A 24,596-nucleotide genomic window follows, 5' to 3' on the forward strand; every position below is an offset into this window, starting at 1 on the left:
AATTCCTTTTTGAGTATTAAAATTGGGTATTAAAACAAATGTTCCAATTTTTAAATCGGAGGCTGGTGTAAAGCGTGAATTTATTTGTTCATGAATATTTTGCCTTTGTAACAACTTTTTTGTTACTTTTTGGTAAATTTCATTGTGTTTTTTATCTCTGTTTAAAATCCATTCGGTGTGTGTACCGGAGGCTAGTTTAAGAATTTGTGGGTGATGAAAATGATTTTCATCGTGTGTATGTAATGGTAGGTTATAGCAAATTGAGTCTTTATTTGGTTGACAATAACCTTGTGCGTTTTTATGAGAGTTTGCTGTAAACATTATTGGTTTGCGTGGCTTTTGGTTAAAAACCATTTCATATGGTGACATTCCTAAAGTTGTCGTGATTTGTGAATTATATGCTAAGGGAAATAGTTTTACATCTGCTGACCATTCGGTATATCTTGTATCATTGCCATTGATGATACATCTGAGATATTCTTGTAATGAACGGTTCATACCTTCGACTAAGCCGTTTGTCCAAGGTGCGTGAGATGTACGTGGTTTGTGTTTAATGTTATATAAATGACATAGTGTGATGATTTCATTATTTATGAATTCTGTACCGTTGTCTGTAACTAAAATTTCTGGTAGTCCGAATTTGGCTATCCAGTGTTCATAGAGTGTTGTGTAAGCGTAATAAGCGTTACAATGTGGTACTGGGTTAAGTGCTACATAATGTGTAAATGCGTCAACAATTACCATAATGTAGGAGTTTCCTTCGGATGAGGGTGAAATTGGCCCTTTGGTATCAAATGAGATACGATGATTAAAGTACAAACTTTGTCCTTTAAAATCTTGTTTTTGTGCTATTTGCTTTTGATTTGGGTAAGGTTTATTCAGTTGACATACTATACAGTCATTACATAGTACTTTTATCCAAATTGGTGCATTTGGGAAATAAAAGTTTTGTATAAAATTTGAATATGTTTTCTCTGATCCAGAGTGTCCTTTAATATTTTGTGTATGTGAAATATTAAAAGCTATGAAAATCATACTTAAAGGGAGACAGGGAACTGTAGATTCATTTAGTTTGTATTCTAGAAGGTCTGTGTTTTCGTTAATTGTTGTATTATTGAATTTTCGAAAATATCGGAGGAGTGTTTTGTTTCCTAGAATAGTTGAATCTGCTTTGATAGGTTTAGTTTTATATTTGTGCCATGATTTCAGTTGTCGAATTACTGGGTCAAGGTTTTGATATTGTTTCAGTGTTGAAATTGTAATTGTTTCTGTTGGGGGGAGAAAAATGTTTTCAATTTCTAATTTAGATAAGGGTATTGTATAAAGTTGGTCATGGAGGTCAAAAACTTGATTTATTGTGTATTTTGAATCGTTTGTTTGTGGTCCTGATAAGTTTATTTTATCAGTTAAATTTTCTTTTTCAATTAGTGGAAAACGGTCTTTTTTATGCGAGTGTGGTTTTACTCTTTTTTGTTGGGTGTTATTTTTTTATCCATTGTGAATATGGGATTGGTTTAAAAGTTGATGTTCCAAGTAGATCAACTTCATAGTGATTATTTTGACAATCTAAATAAAGTGGGAAGTGTTGTAGATTGTTTATTTGTGATTGTTCAACGTCAGTTTTTACTGCATATTTGCATTCCAATCGGGGTGATGTTTCATTTTCTGCAAGGTAGAATTTTATATTTTTGGGTATTTCAACTGTGGTTTTACGTGTAAGTAATTCAGGTGGCGTATTTCGACTTAATGTGTCTGGTAATGCAAGATTTTTTCCTGCGGTCCAAACTATATGTAAGTTTGGGAATTTCATTAAAATTAGTTGAAATCTATAAACTCGGTGGTTTGGATTAGACTTTTGTGTAAAAAGAAAGATGATTGGTTTATGGTCTGTGAATAGAACTGTGGGATGTTTTGATCCAAGTATCAGAAATTCGTATTCTGTTAGTGTATATATTATGGCTGTACATTCTCTCATTAGATTTGAGAGTCGTAGCTCTGCTTGAGTGAATAATCGAGAATTTGCTGATATGAGGTTCATTTTATTTGTACCATTATGTGATTGTAATAATGCTGCGCCGATGCCAAAGTTCGAAGCATCGCACATTGCATAAAATGGTTGATTTGAGTCTGGAATTGTGTTTGAAATTTGTTCAGTTAGAAGTTTTTTAATTTCTTCAAATCGTGCTTGATGTTCTGTATTCCATTCAAAATTATTTTGTTGTCTAAGTATATTATAGAATGGTCGTAGATATAATTGCATTTTATAAACATATTTGCTTAAAAAGTTTAACATTCCAAGGAATTCTTGGATTTTCTTTTTATTTGTTGGTGGTTGGAGTTTTTGAATAGCGTCTATACGTGATTTCAATGGAGTGATTGTTTTTCTTTCTATATTATGTCCTAAGAATTTAACTCTTGTCAAAAAGAAGTGTGATTTATCGGGGGCGGCCTTCAGATTTTCGTTCTGAAGTATTTGGTGGTATTGTTCTAAAACATTGAACATTTCCTCTTTTGTCTGTGATTGCATAAAAACATCGTCTAAATAGGTGATTGCGTTTTTCTTGAGTATTAGTGGTCGAAAAATTTTGCTCATAAAAGCTGAAAATGCTGCTGGTCCTATGGATATTCCATAGAATAAGCGGTTGAATTCGTATTGTTGGTTTCCAATAACAAATTGTGTTAAACGTCGTGATTGTTCATCTAATGGCATTTGATTGTATGCACTATTCATATCTGCGGTTGTAAAATATTTTCCGTTTATTTTTGTTAAAATAACTTGTATTGGTTCAATAGGCCAATTACACTTTGATTCATCTATGAGTGAGTTGAGGTATCTAGCATCGAGAACAATTTTTAATGATTCTCCTTTGGCTAGAATGATAACAGGGTTGATAAATGTGTTGCCTTTTGGTTGTTCTTCTTTGTTTACTGGTGATATAATGTTGTATTGTTCTAAAATGTCGAGTAATCTGTTTACTTTATCGTGTAAGTGAATTGGTACTTTACTTGCTCTTTGTTTTTTGAAAACTGCGTCTGGTTTTAATGGGAGATGTAGTGATGAGCTGATTTTGCCAACATCAAATTTGGATGTTGCATAGACTGATGAATACTTAATTAGTTGTTTGGCTAGTTTTTCAAATTCGTCTTGTGTTATTTGTGAATGTTGGAAATTAAACATTGTTAAAAATTTCTTTTGATTCTCTGTGTAGTTACTTATGTTGAATGTAGGTTTGAAATATGGGGTTTTTGTGAAATAATCCGTATTTCTGTTTTCGTTACTTATTATATTATTTATAGATAATTCTTCATTAAGGATTGTTGATTGGCAAATATCTAGTAATTGTAGTATATTATTTACACGATATGCTTTTTCGTGTATTGGTGATATTGTAGCGTTGGTTTCGCAATAGCCTAAAAGTCCTAAAGGTAATGTTACTTGGTAAGGTGTATTGTTGTATACATGTAAGGAAATAATATCTGAATTCGAGTTTTTCAAATATTTTATTGATGAGATTGTGATTTTGAAAAACTTATGAATAGGTTTGAATTCAAAATCTGACATATAAAATTTTTGTTTGTTTTGTTTTTTATCATATTGGTGAACTTGTTTGATTGAAAAATTATAGATGTTTCCTGATAGTGGTTTCAGGTGTTTTCTTTGTTGGTTATATATTGGATAAAATTTTGAAAAGAATGGTGGTTGTTTATTTAATCTTTGAAAAAATGTTAGGGATGTGTCTTTTGTTTTTGTATATTTATCTTTGATTGATATTTTACTATTCAATATGTTGATTGTTGGTATATATTTAGAGATAAATGGTATTCCAATGATATTATATTTAATATCAGTGATATGGAATATTTGTTTAATTGGTTTGGTTAAAATTTTGTTTTGTTCCATTGTTCTTGTGGGGAGAAGAAATAATTGAATTTTTCCGTAGTTTATTAATGTTGATCCTTGTGCTGTTGCTAGTTTGCTGGAGGTTTCAAGAGGTGTTAGCTTTGGGTGTAAGGTTTTAATTTCATTCCATGTGGGAATGTTTATTATATTTGATTCTGCTCCTGAATCAATTAAAAAATCAATTTCAAGATCTGATGGTTGAAATTCTTTGCTTCTTGGACTTTCTAAAAGAAATGGTATTGTCCAAATTTTTTCTTTGGGTTGTTCTTTTTGTATGTTTTGATAGATGTGATTTGTATTCAAGCATTTTGTTTTTTCGTTCTCATTGGGTTGATTTGTAGTGTTAATTTCATTAGTTTTTTGTGTCGTCGGTGTGGAATGGACGGGTTCAATATAATAATTGTGAAGGAGTTCTGATTGATTCTCATATATGTGTGATGAAAAAGGTTTTTCATATATAACAGGTTCATAGTCATTTTCGACTTTTATCATATTGATGGAGAGAGTGTTTTCTGCATCGCTTTCTGAATCTGATGATCCACAGTTTATTTGATTGAGTTGTAACGTATCAGTTACTGTGTCATCAATACCTGGAGGGTCTGATGTTGTTTCTGGATTAGATTGTACTTGATTGATATGTCTTTGATGTTTAGGTGTACTACTTCTGTGGCGATTATTAGAATTATTATAGTTATTATTATTCCGGTGTGGTGACTGGGAATAATTTCTATAACGATTATTATAACTTGAGTGTCGATTTTGTGAATTATTTCGCGATCTATTTTGGTAATTATTGTTTGGTCTGTTATAGTTCGATCTATTATATGAATTATTCCTTGATTGATTGTTCGGGTAATTCTGGTTTCGGTTGTTTGAATAACTTCTATTCCGATTATTGGAGTAGTTTCTATTTCTATTGTATGATGAATTTCGTGATTGATTGTTTGGATAGTAATTATTTCTTGATTGGGAATTAGATCTAGAAACAAATCGTTGTGTATTTGAATTTGGTCTGGAATAGTTATTTCGACTATTTGGTCTATTGTAGTGATTTTGTGATGAATTTTGCGTGTTTCTTCGTTCTGGTGATCTTCCTCTATAATTTGAGTTATATGGTGATTGATTTCTTGTATAATTTGTATTGTTCGGGAGTGGTTTTCCTGAACTGTTGTTGCTGTACACAGTTTTGTTCGGTAGATTTTGATCTTTTTTCATGTATTGATAGAATGATTTATTTGGTTCTTTATATTTTTGAGGTTTATTTTGATTGTCTTGCTGTTTTTGTCTACATTCAGAAATACTATGTCCGTATCGTCGGCAATAATTACACCATTTTTTGAAAGATGGTTTGCCTTTAAAGTTTGGGTGTTTTTCGTAAATATTGAGTATTTCAGTGATTTTTTCAACGAGGTCTGTATCTGATTCCTGTATATTGTTTATATTTGTGGAAGCTGTTTCAATTCTGTTAACGTATTGTAATTTCAGATTTTCCGTTTCTTCGAGTTTCATTGTGATTTCTGCTTGTTCTAGTTTGTCTACTAGTTTTCGAAAATCTAAATCGGGTTCTCGAATTGAAGAAGGATGGGATGCTCTCTTTTTTATTGCTATTTTTCTTAATTGCGGTGTTAAGGTCATCATTAAGATTTCTGTCATCTTTGTGTTTTTATAGTCATGTGTATTTAATGAATATGCTTTTCGAACTAGTGTTTCGATTCGTACTGCTAATTGCTTGATGGTTTCGTTTGGTAATCTGCGTATTTCATTACATAAAACTCTTTGTTGTTGTTTGTTTCTTTCGGAGTCAAACATTTTTGAAAATTCTTGTGTAAATCTTTTCCAATTTGATTTTATTTCTACAGGCAATACTGAAAACGATTTTTGGGCTGCGCCATCTAAAGTTGTTTGTATCAACGCTGTGCGTCGATGTATCCAGTTTTGATGTAGTGGCGTATTAATTGGTTCAGGTCCTATATTTAAAATCAAATTTGCTGTTACTGCATTTAAATAGTCTTCTACAGAATATTCAGGGTCTGTTCCTGTGAATACCATTAAAGGTTTATTTGATGTTATTGATGATCCACCAATAAGGTATGGATTCATTGTCATTTGTAATGATTCTGCTGCATTTGGCATTTGAGAAAAATTTGAAAGTTGATTTCTTGTTATTTCGTGTTGTTGAAGATAATATGGGAGTGGTATTTCATTTTGCATTTGTGTTGGTTGGTACGAGTTTGCAATCATTGGGTTTTGTTGCTGAATTGGTTGAAAAGATTGTGTATTAATTGGGTTTTGTTGCTGAATTGGATGTTGATTTTGTGTATCTATTGGTTGTGGAGAAAAAATTCTATGATTTTTATGTGGTTTCTGTATTCCTTGTCCACGATATTCTTGATTATAGGGTGCAAATATATCTGGTTGTAAGAAATCATCATCTGAGGATAAGTAATCCATTTGATAAGATGTTTGTTTTTTATTTTTATTTTGTTGAAAAAATGGATAGTTTTCACTACAATCCTGTGGAGGATGTAAATTTGTTTGGAAATTTACTGAATTAGGTGGTGCCATTGAGTTATCCCAGTTTCGAGATCTTGTATAATTACTAAATTTTTTTCGCGGTTGATAATTTGTTTTTGATGGATGTGTGTAATTATAATTATGGTCTGCAAAATTGTTTCTAGTGAACGTTTTGCGTGTTTTTGGCGGTATTGTCATAGGTCTGTATGTTTGGTAATCCATGTGTGAATATTTTGGGGCAACCGAAGGTTTAACGGTTGATTGTAAGGTTACCTGTGTTTGTGAAGGGTTTGTATTTCTTGGTGTTGTTAAGTTGGGACGTATTGGTGAAATACTTTGTTGTGTAGTTGTTGTGTGTACGATTTCTTCATTTATGAAGTGTGATGGTGTCTGGATATCTTGTTGAGTAAGATTCCTAGTTCCATTGAGGTTTTCATTGTGTATGACTGTAGAGTTTAAACTATTATTTTGCATATCGGGTAAGAATGTATTATAGTTTAATGGTGTTGCATCAATGGTTAATGGTATTACTCTTACATAATCTCTTACATAAGATATCGTACTTATTGCTTGACTTGAGATTGATTGTGGGAAGTTTATGAATGCGGGATGAGACCATTCGGGGTCCCAAACATAGTCTGATTGTTCTGTGATGGCAGTATCATCGTTTGAGTTTTGGGGTCTAAAATTTTTTCTTGCTTGTGAAATAAAATCAATATTATGTGTGAAATAATCTATTATGAACCATGCCAAAATTTTTTGTAAGTCGTGTTTTGTATGTTGGGAAACTTCATCTTTCGTGAAATTTTCTTTAATTATATTTAGAAAACTAGAGAGTAGTGTGATTTCATGTCGTACTCTTATATGTTTAGATGTTTCTGTCGGTGAGACATTTGGTATCTGGATTTCGTTTTCTAATATCGATATATAACTATATATTATCGCAAAAACTTCATTGGTGAATATGGAGTTTGCTCTTTGTGAGTTATGATATTGGATGCTTTTTATATATTCTGAGAATACTTTTGAAAATTCTAAATCAAGGTCGTCTGTTTGAATTATATATTTATTGTGATTCTGATTTGGTGAGTTGAATTCTATGGAGTAGATTCCGTATTGTTGTGTTAGGTTACATATATCTTTTAGATAGTGATCGATAATTTGTCTTTTGATTTTTACATCTGGGAACTCTGTTTTACATGGACTGATTCCGGGTTCAAACAAATTTAAGAGTAAATTTTTGCAAAATATATGCTGTCCTCTATCAGTGGTTGCATCTACGATAAAGGGGAAGATATCATCATCATCTGGACTTTCTTCACCTGGGGTGTGCGTTGAGCTCATTTTTTCGTTCGATGACTGTTAATATGTAATTATCAATGTGTCTAATTGGTTGATTCCAATTGTATAAATGTACTGGTTTGTGTTTATACTGCTTTTTTATTCTTCTTTTTCCTCTTTTTGATGAATTTGAAGTTGTTTCTGAGTCAGAGAAATATAATTGATCGTGAATTGGGCAATTTTTATCTATTGATTCTTTTAGTTTATAAAGTTCGTCTAAACTGTTGGTTTCTGATTCTGAAAATGCGTTTCGATTTTTTGAAAATCTTTTTCGTGTTATTTGTCTTTGTTTAGTTATTATTTTTCTCTTTAATGTTTGTCGTTTTGTTCTAATGTATCCAACTGTTTGTGTATGAGGTGTGATTACAAGGTCGTATTTTTTGTTATCTATTTCACAATTGTGTAAAACGATTGTTTGTTTATTTCCTAGGTTTTTAAATGACATAAGGTTTAGGATGACGGGTGCAAAAGGTTGTTAAATGATTTCTATTTGCTTAAACTGTTAGTCCTTACCATTTTTTTTTGTTAGCCTAACCTGGGTCTATTTGTTCAGGGTTGGGGAGAAAAGTATATCAATTCCGAAGAATGATTTTATACTTTCTCGTGGCTAGTATAAGCTAAGGTGTTAACTTACTTAATCTTACTTGAGGGTAGTGATTGTGTTCAGGGTTGGAGAATAGTAAATCGATCCACAAGGTTCAGGTATAATTAGAACGCGAGTAGTTCGTTAGATACTATTTTAAACTTACTAAGTCTAAGATTTATCCTGGGTCTGGTAAGAGGGGGGATCAAGTGAAGGATGAATAACCGAAGTTCTTCACTGTTTATCCTAATTTGAATGATTAGTTTTGTTCAAAAATTTCTATTAGTCCTGGGTTTTTAGAAAGGGTTGGATAGTGAATCGACGTTTGAGGTCGTTAGACACTAGTTAAGTGGGTGGGGGAGAACAAAGTTGTTCTTTTTGATCCAAGGATAGGCCTTGATGATCAAGTTTTAAATTTAATTAAATAGAAAATGATTTAAGATCCAAGGATAAGCCTTGATGATCTGATTTTAAAATTAAGTGAATTTAAGTTTAAAATGATTTAAATTTGTGTAAAGAAAAGATTTAGTATTTTTATGATATTAGTGAGCTTATGAATGCTGTTATGTTTAGGTGATGAAGCTGGAACAACAGGATGATTTATAATTACTAACCATTTATTGTCATGCTACTAATTTTTATTTTGTTTTTTCAATAAATATTTTTTAAACATGTTTTGTATATTACTGCAGAAATTAGGAAAACGATCTGAGATCTTTTTATCAATCGTTATTGTATATTAATAATTTTGTTTAGCGCCTGTAATGATTTTGAAGATTGACTTCAAAATTTTATGTTTGCAAATGAAAATATAAATTCATTGCTAGTAGTATTCTAAATACAAAAGTTTGTTCTGGCTTTTGCCGAACTATCATATAACTATATGGTAAGTTTCTGCTTTGTCGTATGTCGTCTCTGGTTCGAGGTCTTCTTCCAATTCCGGGTAGTTCTGTTATCGTTCGGAATATTGGCTCTGATCTATTGAGTCGTAGAGACATTTCGATTAAATTATTGTCGTATAACATTTTGTAAATGTTTTGTCTAAATTCTAATCTATTATTGGTTAATTCTAAGCTATTAAGGTCTTGTTCGAGACTTATGGTCGCACCAGATGAGTTATGACCGATGGGTATAACTCATAGAGTAATTTCGGATAGGGTACACCGTCTGCTCGTCACGCTATCTTATTTTCGGCCGGATAGATTCGTGCAACTTCTTAGTCTAATACCGATCCTAATCTTACTCTTATACTATCTAGTCTCAGGTTGTTTAACTAGTCTCTGCTAGGCTCAATAGATCTAGGGTACACTGGTTTATTGCGGTTGCTGAAGTCTTCTTGGAGAGTCAACTAATTTCTAAGTTAAATTCAAATCTCTCTGGTGCTGAAATTACAAGTAATTTCAGCACTTACAAATAAGTGGATTGTTAGTCAGATGGATCATGATTGGTTAATATTAAATACTTTACATTGGTAAAATATCTAATTTATCCAATCATAAAATGTAGTTTAGATCAGGTTCCAGCTCGATCCCGTTTTTGCTTGAGCAGCTGTAAAATCTCCTGATTTGAACGTCCAATTAGGCCTGAGAGTTCAGCCTAATGATTATTTATCTCCGGCTCTAATTGAGCTACATTGGCTGCCAATGAAATAATGAAATAATTCTATAGTTGCAACCAATGCTTTCCAAAATTTGTAAGATAAACACTCGCCAAATTATCTCTGCAACATGTTGTTGCCCCTGATGGAAGAACTGTTGAACCGCGACTCAAAGTAAGAGGAAGAACAAAGTATATACAGCAAACTTTTCTGTTTCTGCTTTTGCCGCTTGGAATAAAACTTCAAGGGATGTTCGATATGTGCCGTCTTTTGAAGCTTTACGCTCAATTCGAAGACTCAATTTGATTTTTGTAGCACACTCAATTCGAAGACTCTTGGTGATTTTTGTAGCACACTTCGTATGTTAAAATAAGTGAATTTTTATCTTCTGATTTTTATGATTTCAAAATTTGTTTGCACTTCGTTTAGTTGACGTGCCAATTAATGAGTTTATCTCATTTCTGATTTTATTTCATTTCTAGTTTTGATATAAACGAATTCATTTGACGGTTTTGACTGAAATTGGCTCACAACAGGCGGCTTATGCGTGTAATAAATGAAGGGAGTAGTTCCTACTTGAAGACCTTATAACAATGGCTGTTTCCTATATTTTCGGCTACTTAGTCGGTCGGGGCTTTTATTGAGATTGTCAGCTAAACTGATTGTTTGGCGGATTGGCTGATTTAGAAAGCTTGACAGCTGTGGCATTTATGGCAGCTGGTTATGGTGATGATATTGCTTGCACCTGTGGCTGCCGGTAATGGCTCTCGGTTGTATCCTGCTTGGAGAAAAAAGGCTGGAATCGATATGATCATTTGTCTGTTACTTCTGCTATGATGTGCCCAATTGGCCAGAAACTTATCGGTTTCTTGAGCTGAAAACTCATAACAATTTCTCCAACTGTGATATTCGGCGTCTTTTTCGTCCAATGTTGTTGAAACAGCAGCGTCCATACGATTCTCTTGATCAGCTGTTTCCGAAATTCGGAATTGCCGTTTGAGTGTTGATGAGGTGGAGCAAAAGCCTGTAGTGTCTTGAGCATAAAACTGTTCGGCGTGAGGGTTTCAACGTTATCCTAGTACGACCAAAATGTTTTGATGCGTGTTGATCTGGTCAAATTAGGGTTGCTTAGCGTCTGGTTTTCTATAATGGCAGAGAACGAGTCTTCAATTGATCTGTAGTTTTTATACATCTTCAAAACGAAAAGCATAAGTGGGGATGGAAATCCAATCATTTTCTCTCAAGAACTCTCGCGCTAAAACTGTCAGGCGAATTCGTCATTGAACTCTTGTTTTCAATTTGTTTTATTTCCTATAAGTTTTTACCATTTTCAGAAGCTCTTTTGGCATTGCACTTGGTTGCAAAATTTTTGACGGGTTTTGATGAAGGCGTTTGCTGATTTGCCCTGGCTTATACTGACAAATACCCTCCATATGAATTGAATCATGTAGTTTTAAATGCAATTGGTCCGAACAGCTTTTCTGAAAGGTTTATTGAAAGCGACAAATTAGACGTTTGGGAGTCTAGCAGAGGGTAGGTGCGAGAGTTCAGGCTGAATTTCGGTTACATGCTGTCGGTCCGCAGTCGCAAAAGATGTTATTCCTTAAGTAGACGATCCCGTGTGCCGTAGCGAGGCTAAAGCTGATTGCCGATGCGGATTCTGTCGAAAGAGTAATTGAACAACAACATTCTTCGTGCAGGACAATAAAAATATTATGGAAGTAAACCAGTTATCCATACAGATATATCGGAAATCCATAAAAAACTGCCCAGTGCTAAAACACCAAACTTTAATTCTATTTGATAACCATACCTGATAACAAGTACTTAACTTAAACATATGGATGTCTGATCTATTTTTAATACTTATTAAGACTAATGCCATAACCAATAGCTATCTATGAGTCTCTGTCTCTCTCATGATTTCGAGGTCACATTCGTATCAGACATAACTTTAACTGAATGATTTTAAGTTGCAAAAGAATCTTCTTATTTCTTAATTATCAACAGCTAGTTTCACAAAGAATAGATCTCATACCTACACACGTTCCGTGGGTACAACATGCCACAGACAGCAGTAAGAAAGAACCACTGGCCATCGCACCGTTCTGACAGAAAACCTCAGCGGAACCACCGATCGAGTGAGAAAAGTGGAACTAACAACTATTTCTAGGCATCTTCGCAAAAGATGGTTCTAAATTGCAAAAGCTATTGCTAGATCCATCCTCAGTTAGAAAAAATTGAGAGGCTGGATACGAACCTCAGTTAGACTGGGAAACGGCAAAGCAATCAAAAGATCGAGGTATCCGAAATCAAGAGAAAAAAGAGTCCAGTGGGAAACCCAATGCATCCAACTTGAAAACTGAGGACCCACAGTGGACAGAATACCGTGAGACGAAGCCGATATTAAGGTTCGCAGCTACATTTATCTTAGCTTAGTAATTGAAGGGCAGCGACGAGTTAGCCAACACTCGTCGCTGCCCAGACTTAAAAACCCAAAAGATCACAACCAGAATTTTTTGGACAAGGTTACAACATCTATTCGTCAAAGACCGCAATGTCACCTTTAAAAGATATGAAGCATTCAAGAGAAGTAAGGCAAAACAGCAAAACTCGAACAATTCCATTGCGGCCTGACGGAATTAGTGGTAAAATGGAAACTTTAAATGCACTTGTTGCCAAGAGGGTGGCATCGAAGCCAAAGTCATTGGGGACTTTTTCACGAACAATATGACGAACGATGAGGTGCAAAAAGACTTAACGGCATAGACAAAACCCAAAACAAGCATTCGATAATGCAATCCATACAGAAGGACCTTGAAAATCAGAACTAAATCCGTAAACAAGGAGTAACAGGATCGTCAAACCAGCAGTTGGGGAGAAAAGCGGAAGCAGTCGGATTCATACAGAGGAGAGGAATTTCAAACTGGAAGAATCAACGAGGCGGTAGAGGCCATCCACAATGACAAAAGGGAAACTAACAAAGCCTGGGAGCAGACCAAAAGCAGCACTGCTTCAAACGCGGAAGTTTTTTTGGAAGGTGGTCATTCAACAAAGTCCAGTAAAGGGCAAATTATTCATTAGGTCCACTTAACGAGGCCACTATGCAAGACTTTACAAATCCTCCGATGTCAACGCTATACAGAACAAACAAAGCCCAGAGCAAACAATACAGGACACAGATATGGCAGCAGATGTTAGCTAGTGTGGTGTGGCGTAGTTTATTAGATTATTATGACGTCATTAGTGTGCTAGCTATTCGTCCTAAACTTGCCTTTTTGTTTATCAAGGTCGTGACCGACCTGCCAATCCTTTATAGATTTATCACTATGTGCTCTTATTCATTCTGTTACAACTTATGAAAGATTTAGGTTGTATTTAAAAGATTTGTCATGACATTATCTAAGTACTGAACTATCTATATTATTTACATTACTATTAAACATAAACAAGGAGAATTGATTCTTGTTTTACAACCGTTCTTTGAGTATTCACATGGCGCAGCCAGCAGTTTCGACCTCAGAGGATCGAACTGACATGTTAGGCGTACCCGTATTCTGGCATAAACCAACTGCTGATCCACCCTGTAGTTGGGATTCTTGGATAGGACAATTCAACTTGGCAATCACTTTGAGAGAAAGGTGTGATCCACGCGAACTGTTAAAACTTCCGGGTATAGTACATGACGATCCTGTTCCAAAACCAGAAGCTGTGGGGGTGGATGAAGATGCTGCAGCAATCGCAAACCGTATTGCACGAAACGACGCAGCTGTCCGAAGAATTACGGAAATGAACGAAGAGCGCCGGGCGAAAGGTCCCAGAGTTGCACTAGGAGTGTATTATTACGAGGTTGAACAACGAATTAAGTCTCGTTTATTTTTCTCGCTCGGCTCAGAAGGGAGGAAAAGATTCTTCCAAAATTACCCACACGCGGATCTCAGTGCAATATCATTTCGGGAATTTCACGAATTCTGTGTTCTCCTTTTCAGAAAGGAGAAAAATTACATTATCGAACGTATGCAAATGTACAACGCGGTACATTCAGATCGAGAAGGTTTGGAAGCATTTTATCTGCGGTTGACCGGACAAGCCGCCCTGTGTGGGTGGACAATCGATCAGGAAAAATAAGTTGTTAGAGTTATCTTCATTGCCAAGATGAGATATAAGGATATTCAGAGAGAACTGTGTATTCGTCCAGGCGCTACTCCAGAGGATTCTCTGAAATCAGCGTTACTTCAAGAAAAAGGGGCACAAACGGCCACCGATTTGCAAAGGCAACTTGGGAGTTCGTCTTCGACGGGCAATTTCTCCCAGTCAGGCACTACTTCGGGTCCCAAAACTCCCGAATAAAACAGGAACCTACCTTCTCTGTCCAGGGAAAGAAACTATCTGATAGGATTAGTCGACACAGAACAGTAAGTCAAAGGGGAACAACGAGAAATCGAAGTCGTGTTATTTCTGTGGCAATAGATTTTCAGCAAATCACAAGCATAGTTGTCCAGCCAGAAATGTCACTTGTAGGAACTGTAGCAAGAAAGGTCACTTTGCCAAATGCTGTAATTCTAAGAACGTAGCGAATGTAGAAGCTGAGTCAGATGAGACAGTGGAAGAAAATTGAGCCAGGAAAACTACTTTAACAATTCGTCAATCTCAGTCAGTTCATAGTTTAGAAATTTTGAAGTCACCAGTGGTCGCTAAGGACCAGAAATCGTTAACCGGGTTGATGGGCATTTTGGATTTCGATGTACCGTCGGAACTTACGGACGAAGATGCCAGTCTATGCCTCATGAAACGAGCAATCATTAACCGGGACTAAAAAGGATTTTGTCGTATCGATTCCTACATAAAATCCTTTTGGCATTGTGCAGCGGTGGTTGATGGCTGTATTTTTGTAGACAATAGGATCGCTATACCCATGTGCCTACGAAAACCATTATTGTCTCGGCTACATAGGTCGCATGTGGGTCAGTTAGCCATGGTTGATGCTGCGCAATACATCTGGTGGCCCCGAATGCATCGAGATATTGTCCAGCTTTGCAAAGATTGTCCCCAGTGCACGAAGTTTGGTAAGAATTTGAAAGCGAACGCTTCATTTAACTCTTCGAAGCCTTTACCCCTTTTGTCTGGTCCTAATGAAGAGCTGCAGCTCGATTACGCAGGCCCTCTACTCGATTCGTTTGGTAACAGTATGTATACCTTGGTCGCGATCGACCGTTACTCAAAATATCCGTCAGCTATGATTACACGTTCTACGGGAAGACGGAAGATTATTAAATTTCTTAAATCGTATATTCAACAGCATAGTATCCCCAAATCTATCAAAACTGACCAATATTCTGGTTTTAAGAACAAATTAGTGCAAAATTTTTGTCAAGATAAAAATATTGCACAATATTTCTGCCCGGTGGGGGACCATCGTGGTTGCGGTCTAGTAGAAAGGTCGATCCAAACGATTAAACGTCGTTTGGGCGCCTCGCGGTTGAGTTCGGATTTTTCAAATGTTCAAGATACTCTTAGAAATATTATTGAAGATATTCGGATTACAAAAAATTCTGTTACTGGGGTTTCACCGTTTGAGCTTCATTTTGGCCGTCCTCCGAATACGGAGCTATCTATTGCGGCTGAGCGTTTATCTACGGGCGTTAATTTAGATAACGAACAATTGGAACGGGACCTATTAACACCCGAACAGCGTCGGGAGCAGTGCGATAGCCGACCGAGGATAAAAGTGGTCAGGAAGGGGCAAACAAGCCCGACGGTGTCTCCATACTTTGGTGGACCGACGGATTCAGTTTCGTATACACCTCACGACCGCGCTCTGGAGAACCTGGCACATTCCGCCAATCAGTGGCTGACCTTGAGGGAGTCAAAGCATTGAAGACGCTGACGGAAAGGAATCAAGTCCTCGCAGCCACCCTTCGCTCCAATTTGTCTGCTGGTACCCTTAGATTTAGGAACCAGATGCAAACGGATCAAATTCGCCCGTCGTTACCAAAACGTAATTTGGATTACTTAGTATTGAATGAACCAAATAAAGTCGAAATATTTAGGAAATTTCTAAATAGGAAGTCTGGCAGAGAACTTTTCAAACCTTTTAAGGGCAAAATCGTGCGGATTACTGGGTCCACATACATTTCTGATAAGGGAAAAGTGATTAAAAGAAGTCATTTGGCGGTACGTCTTAAATCAACCGATCTAAGTTTTTCAGGCAAACAACTAACGCCTGTCAAGAAGGGGCAGAAACGCCCCATTGTGTCATCTTCACCGTCATCATCAGAAGACAATCGGCTTCTCAAATAATCGAGTTCTCGCCAACGTATCACAGCTAAAACGGTAAAGATTCCTGCTCATCCAAAATTCCCATCTCTGCCAACTTCATATACTCCATCTTGTGGCCAAATTGTGTCGACTAAGTCAAAGGAAACTTCAGTCTCGGAGGCTCCAGGTGTACAGACTATCCCTTCTCCACAACACTCTACTCCAGTAATAGACTTAACAGCATCTTCTTCCACGTCTGGAAATCAAGGAACGGAGGTTCCCATTAGTATTAAACCAAAGTCACCAATTTCAGTCATAAAAAATCCAGTATGTCCAGACCTCATCCCTATTTCTTCAGACGATGAATCTTCAATTCCGAAATCTCAAGAAGGAACTTCGACAAATTTGGCAGCATCGGGCTTTCCCACCCACGGCGGTCCCGTCATAATGTCCGAACCGGATGGAAATGTCTCATCCTCTTCGAATTCGTCTCGTGCCTCTTCTCGACGGAAAAAACAGACCACATTTTACGGTAGCCCCATCAGACATTCCGTGAATATTACTCAATCACAGTCGATGTCTACACCTCCGTCAACTCCTGCTTCGCCGGACAAGAAAGTTCGCTTTGTCGTGGCTGATTCAGAACCGGTGAACCAAGCAGGACAGTCTCTGGTTGTTCTTCCCGATAATTCCGAAGGCTTATATCGAAAATTCACACGCTTCCCTAAAAAGAGTTCTTCCGACCATCCATTGCGTCGGTCAGACAAATAAAACTTTCGTACCTTCGATCTAAATAAAACTTGCAAAACTTTCGTTTTCTCACTCAAGTCACATCAGTTAATTTGTAAAACTCTTAGTGTTTATCTGATACAAGAAGTATTGTTTATCGTCTGTGAGGGCACATTTAGTTTTTTTTTCTTACTGTAAAGAAATTCAAACGTTGTTTGAATTTTTCCCGAGAGGGGGAAATGTGGTGTGGCGTAGTTTATTAGATTATTATGACGTCATTAGTGTGCTAAACTTGCCTTTTTGTTTATCAAGGTCGTGACCGACCTGCCAATCCTTTATAGATTTATCACTATAAGCTCTTATTCATTCTGTTACAACTTATGAAAGATTTAAGTTGTATATAAAAGATTTGTCATGACATTATCTAAGTACTGAACTATCTATATTATTTACATTACTATTAAACATAAACAAGGAGAATTGATTCTTGTTTTACAACCGTTCTTTGAGTATTCACAGCTATAAACAGGCAGGAGATGTCATTCCAAGTTGCGATCTTATCCACCCGTATCACACAACAACAAACGCTACCCACTTCCAAAACAGACACGTAAGACAAGTAACGGAGGACGATCTGATGGGACACTTGATTAGAGTAAAAGCAGGCAACAACAACCTGGTCTTTATTGCGGATACAGGATCCCCAACGTCATTCGTAAACAACAAAATTGCTACCGCATCACAAAATTCCGTCAAAAACGCTAGGAGAATTCAACTGGAGATAAAGACGAAGCGAACAGGTTGGTGTGCTACAGCGGGTACAAAACACTACCTTTTGGAGGGATTATCACCCCAATTGCATCAGGAGGCTGGACATTCAACACCGCATCCTTAATCGTGGTAGACGACAAGAGGGCAAACAACCACGATAGAAAAATTTTAACCCTAATTGGCATCCAATTTCACCAACAAAAACCACGTGGTAAGTCAGCAATTTTTGTCGGGGATGATAACTCATTAGACAAAACAATATCCAACTAGGTAAGAAACAACAGACTTTGGCCTATGGCTCACTACGAAATTCTTAAGCGACTACAGAGCGACTTATATACAGCCATAGATGAGGTGCAATAAACCTTACTGGCGGAGACAAAAACCCTTAAACAAGCAATTGATTATGACGGAGAAAATCAATCCACATCCAGGGTCATATCGTAAAGCTCAAAAAAACAAAACTCTTAAACTGGCAATGGATTCAAAACAAACAAACAAGACACTCCATAAAAACAAATATCAAATGCCAAACATAGACCTCCTCTTCGACAACGTAGCTCAATCGGTACAAGCAGGCAATCCGAGCTCGGTACTACCTTTTTTCAACTCTTTATCTCCGGTATGCATACAGTAAACTATAACTAAATGATACAACTAGAACGCTGTGTAATTTCAACATATTCCAAGGCCAAGTGACAGGAATATATCAGTTCCAAATTGGATTCTACGAGCTTATGGATATGCCCGCAGAATTCCAGATAGCCATTGATCTAACATCGATTAATGAAAATGACACATTCGCGTCTTAAGATGATGTATTGATTATATCTCACAGAACAGAAGAACACCACATGGAGAAACTGAAAAAGTGTTAGATAAATTAGATAAAACATGGTCATATCCATAAAAAAGTGCAAATTCTAACGTAGAAAATCGGATTGGCTAGGAATCGTTATCAATGAGTTTGGCACAATACTAATGCACAGAAAAACCAAAGCCATAACAAAACTCCTTTATCCGAAAACATTCATGCAATTTCAGGGTTTATGGGTTCCGTCCACCTAGATTAGTATGCGATACCTGCGGAGACGGAATTGCATCGGGATTCGAACAAGAAGCACCCGATGGCTGGGCTACAATTGCGTATGAATCGTGCTTTCTTAACACATGTCAAAGTAAGTATTCCGTGAACGAATTGAAACTACTGGCTGCGGTGCTGGCCGTTGAGCACTTCAAATAGTAATTATGTGGTGGAAGATATACTTTGATTACACATCATCATTCTCTAGTAGTGCACTCCAAATCAAAAAAACTAACAAAACATATCAAAGCTGTCTAACAAGGTGGATAGACCGCCTGCTACCCTTCGACTTTGATACCAAACACCTCCCAGGTAGCAAAATGGGGCTAATCGACTAAAACTTAAGTCACCCAGTGGTCAAGCCTCAACACCCAGCTTACTCGGATGAACATTTGTCGGAGCGGTTTTTGAAGATTTCCTAAATTGCTTCGAAATTCAAGAACATCAAAGCATGCTACGGTCCGTACTTTTATAACGTATGAAACCGATTGTCAGTGCGAGACAAAATTCTACTCTACGACGAGCGGGCAGTCATTCCTAAGCAACTCAGGCTAATTATTTTAGATTCACTACACTTAAAACACCCAGGCCAGGGCTGTATCTTAGAGGCGGCTAGACACGTATGGTATCCGTACCTACACAGAGACATTGTAGCAACAGCCGAAAACTGCCAAAATTGCCGAACAAAGGGTAAAAACCTTAAAGTAATCTCTGGAAACAAAAACTTCACTGCTCTTGATGCGGTGGTGGAACCGAATGAAGAAACCCAGCTGGATTTCGCGGAGCTTCTACCAGATGAAAACAGTATAGATGTTTACATACCAGTTGGAGTAGGCCACTGCTAGTGATGTTGTGTCGGCAACATTTGTTGCTAATTATAAAGCGGAAAAATCATAAAACTTATGGAAATACATTGTAAACCATGGAGTGCCTCGACGCATTCGTTGCGACTAAGTCCAAGGGCACAGATCGAAAAAATTTATGATATACTGCAAAAACTGAATAACATTAAATTAAAAATCGCACCGGTCGACGACCACCGCTCAATGGGTATGGTCGAAAGATTAATTACAACATTGAAAACTAGACTGTCACTCATCAAAGTCGGCCAAAATAAATCAGCGTCAGATGTGGCTGAATTAAACAAAACGCTGCGTATTACACCGAATGCTACCAGAAAATTGCGATCGAATGCTTGCACCATTTGAAGCCAATTATGGGCGTAAGCCCAACACACCACTAAGTATTGTTTGCCAATCAAACAAAGCGTCTAACTTCTTAATGGGAAAACTCAAAAATTTTGTTTTTAGACGAAAATTTTTTTTCTAAACCTGTACTACCGGCCGAAGCAATGTGGAATTGGGAACAAAATAGCGAAGACGAGCTGAATCTTGTGTATAAAGAACAGTTCCCCTACCTACCCGAACCAACAAACAACCCACTGGTGGAGGATACAGTCCCAGAAAACGCAATCACAACCGACTGGAAATACAGTCAAAAGCCAGAGAAAGAAAAGAAAACAACAACGGACACCTTGATCTTGTCAGAAAAACCAATTAGCCTGGATAGCAGCGATGAGGAATTTGATCAGAGACTGAAAAATTTTTCTTACAATAGGTGCGCATCTACCTTTAAAAAACATACCACACGATATGGTAAAGGTAACACAATAGTTTCTGGCGGAAAATCCAAAAATTGACATGGCAACACTAAGAACACTAAATCCAATCCGTTAGCTAACCGCACAGAAAAAAAAATTGGAAAGGGTGCCTCTTGTCTTCGTAAAAGATCGATTTGAGGGACCACAACGCAATTTTGACCCCAAACTGCGAAAGCGTATCGAACAAGTAGCTAGAAAATCCGGGACAATATCTCGCAAAAGCAAAAGCCCTGGGGTGTTCTAAAACGGATCTACCAATAACTACTCACTGCGTGGATAGAACAAAAGACTGCGTAGAAACTGGAGGACGGTAAACAGCCGCGCGTTATTAGGCACAAAAGCCCAGACTTTGTAGCATATAAAGCGTCCACCGCCAAAAAACATTGAAGAAATAATAGACAGGCAATGAACAGACAAGAACTCGAACTCCAACGGATATTCAAATCAGTTATGACAAAAGCCAAATAAGCCCAAATCGAAAAACAAAGGAAAAAAAGGAGGAACTAACATCCCAACTAGACAAAAATAACGCGACATGTCAATCTCCTTGTCATCGAACGACTCCGAACTACGAGAAACCAGTAACAACTACGTAAAACTGTCGCCCCAAAAACCAGCCGCTAGCCGCAAAACTCATCGACCTCAAACGCATGCCGGTCGAAAATATCACCATAGGCTGTCGACATTCTACAAGGACTAGAACCAGTACCCTAGCCAAAAAATTCGAAAACGCAATCCCGATTAATCAAATCGACGACACAACCACTCGATCATACAACACGGTTGCTTTCAATTTTTCTGTGGGAACACAAATTGATTCGAAGTCAAGGATTGCTACATTACCAAATAGTTTCTGATCTTCAGTGTAAGGAATGTTGAATCAGTCCAGTTTCTCAAAATTTTGTTTCTCGTAGTGTGTACGCGTTTTTGAGATAAATATGTCGCACTCTATCTTTACATCTGATTATATGTTTTTTGAAAACATCTGATCTTTTAAAGAAACAGTCACAGCTAGGATATCGGAAACACAATAGGCAACATTACGCCTACTGAACTATTCCAAACGGAGGACACACAATTCCATGCAAACCCAAGCCATGAAGACACACAGGCATATCAATTGACATCGAATGCATTGAAGCCATTTTAAATCAGAAAATTCCAGAGAACATACGAGCGGAACAAACCACTACGTACTAAGAACCACAAGAAGGACAGAACAAAGAATACCACAATCAGCCCCGACGACAGCTATTGCATTCGTCGTCACAAAAAGTGGTCAGCTGAAGGTACGTACTTGACCGACCATAACAATTACAACATATCCGAGCATCAAATTTCTAAAAGACATCGATTCGCACCAAGTTCGATTCCCAAAACAAAGTTAGAGGAAAACCCGACTGAAAGCAAAGAGCCACAAAATTGGACAAAAACGAACTAGTACGGAGCAGAAAGCGATCGAAGCGACGCCAACAGCGGAAAGCCTCAGTAAGGAAAAAACTTCGGTGACAGGACTCGAAAAGAACACCACAGGAACACACATCCCGGAAAAAGCAGATTTAAGATGATGTCATCATATCCGAAAAAGGGGGGATATTATCCATACAGATATATGGGATATCCATGGAAAACTGTCAGTACTAAAACACAGAACTTTAGCTCTGTTTAATAAACATACTTGATACAACAAGGACTTAACTTAAACATATAGATGTCTAATCTGTTTGAATACTTACAAAAGCGTAATCATTAGCTATCTATGAGTCTCTAACTCTCTCATGATTTCGAGGTCAGATTCGTATCAGACATAACTATAACTGAATGAATTTAAGTTGCAAATCTTCATATTTTTTTTACTTATTAACAGCTCCTACTTAATGTCTAGAATGATAAAAAATAAAGTTCAAAGTTGTCATGATTTTTTAAAGTTTTTTGGTTGCATTGGTTGGATTATGTTCTTCAATGCATTGAGCTCTTCTTTAAATTTGTCTTCGTGTGCTTGCTTAAAGATTGAATTTTTTTCAGCTGTTGTGTCGCCATTCATCAAGTCGGTCGTCATGCTTCTTCATTTGGCTGATCGAATAATTTTTCTTCAAATGACCTATATGCACGCCAAGCCTGGCTTCGAAAAAGCAAAAAATAGTGTTTTACCGTCACAGAGTCTGAAGACAAACGTTTTTAAAGTTAAAGGTTGAAGTTACACTGGAATGCAATATCAATTTAAGCATATGAACTTTTTCGACAGTTGAGTTTAATGCAAACCGTTGCGAACAAAGGTGAACTGTTGTTACCACTTGAGGTTCTCCTTGAAGCAGTTGGCTCTGTGTACGGTTCCATTGGGTAGAATGAGGGCAGTATGGATGAAGGGACCCTCCACGTTGAAGACTACCCCTTTGCACCCCACCAGAGAGCTGCATCCCACGCTTGCTGGCTCCTCGTCCAACCAGTGCAGACCTTAAGCAACTAGAGTAATCATCAAATCCGATCTAATCACCGATCTAATCAATGAGTTTTTGATTTAGTAACAGTTGATTATGACGTTGATTTTGTTCTTCTGAGGATCATTTCAGCAAAATTAGAGTATAAAGAGATGGATGGTTGATTTTTATGACTGAATCTAAATTTTATGCTTGAATGAGAATGTTAAAAATGAGGCCAATATGAGAACTGTGGTATCCAGTTCGTTCAACTGACGTATCAACTGACGTATCATATATTCTAAGTAAAAACTGACCCGTGTGCTGTTTGTCGTCCACTGTAATCTGCACCCTGTCCCCACAGCATATCTGCAACTCCTCCCTCTCCCCAACCCTCTGCAGTGCCTGCGAGTTGATGTAGAACCCCCTCCCATTATTGTACGACACCATCGCATCTCCGTCCTTGTCAAAGCCTGCATAAGTCACAGTCACGTTAGTGTTTGTCATACAGTCACGGATACCGTCAAAGGACAGTAAGAAATTGCTTACACCTCGTTTTTACTGGATTCTAATAAAATTCCAGCGAAGTCCTTCCGACATAAATTATTTTAAGACGTTTTAATGACCAGATATATTAAGTTTCATTTTGAAATTTGTTCTATCAACTTTTTGAGTTGTTGTATTATGTGCTTATTTGGCTTGCTAAATGATGCGAACTTTTTTGTAGTTCCCATGGAATTTACTCAAGCTATTTTTTCCAACTTGGTCGAATTATAAATGCTGACTTTGTTTAAACGAACAGTTCCGAATGTTTCAGAGCAATTCAGAAAATGGTAGTTGAGAAGGGTTAAACTAACATTCTAGCAGGAGGTGCCTGTCCAGGATATAATCCATCTCCTCATTGTAGCCTCCGTGTCCCTTCTGGAGGATCTGTAGCCTCTGCTTATTCACCCCCACCTTCACCTTCTCCCCCGGACACAGACCCCCCTGGGGCACGAAGGAGAGCTTGCCCGAGCTGGATCCTACCCCCATTATTAGTTAACAACAACTCAACAAAAATAGACGAGAAAACTAAGCTCGCTCGGACACAAATGTATAGCAGAGAATAATATTCAATCGTTTTTGTACCAATTTGAAAGGCATTATTAATCCAAATCAACTGAAGTTATATCAGTTTTTACATGTTTTGTCGAGCTGATTTTGTACAAACGATGTTTTAGTATTACACCATCTATAAGTTATGAGTTCCAGAATGTTTTAGAACCAAACTGAATTATCATGGTTCTGTATCTGCGTGTAGTGGTGAAAGTAACAATAAAATATACATTGTAGTTCAAACAAACCTGCCTTGAAGAAACAAATATTCACTTTCTCATGATGTCGACATCTCACAACTTTCTTTTAACTACCATATATAAATAATTTTATTCATGCAATTCCGTACGTACAGAAAACTGCGCGTAGTATGATAAGCTTTTTCCATTTATAAAAACTTTACGACTAAAATTTTTCCATAAAAATTGTTTTTTGAACTTCGCTTTATACTTCTATGTTTGCTCCAAGAAAAAAATAAACTTGGATTTGCTCATATAAAAAAACCGGAAAGTTAGGTCGCAATAATCTCGCAAATTGCAGTTTGAGATTTGACTTCAAGGGCATGGCAACAATTAGTAGCGGTAAAAGCTTTGATCAGATCAAAAGAAATTAGATGAAAAGGTTAAAGTAAAGAACTAAAAACCGA

General features: G+C 37.0%; 1 protein-coding gene across 1 annotated transcript in view; it reads right to left on the reverse strand.

Moving 5' to 3' along the window:
• Positions 1-24,222, reverse strand: part of LOC134850927 (uncharacterized) — a 41,582-nt gene extending 17,360 nt beyond the window's left edge. Inside the window, exons 1-3 of the mRNA XM_063866743.1 lie at positions 23,713-24,222; positions 23,173-23,328; positions 22,730-22,892 (exon numbers count right to left, since the gene is read on the reverse strand). Coding sequence (XP_063722813.1) covers positions 22,730-22,892; positions 23,173-23,328; positions 23,713-23,887 — 494 coding nt within the window. The 5' untranslated portion in view covers positions 23,888-24,222. The remainder of the gene's footprint in view (positions 1-22,729; positions 22,893-23,172; positions 23,329-23,712) is intronic.
• Between the last annotated feature and the right edge of the window lie 374 nt (positions 24,223-24,596).

This window comes from Symsagittifera roscoffensis, chromosome 7 (assembly GCF_963678635.1).
Source record: "Symsagittifera roscoffensis chromosome 7, txSymRosc1.1, whole genome shotgun sequence".
NCBI lineage: Eukaryota > Metazoa > Xenacoelomorpha > Acoela > Convolutidae > Symsagittifera > Symsagittifera roscoffensis.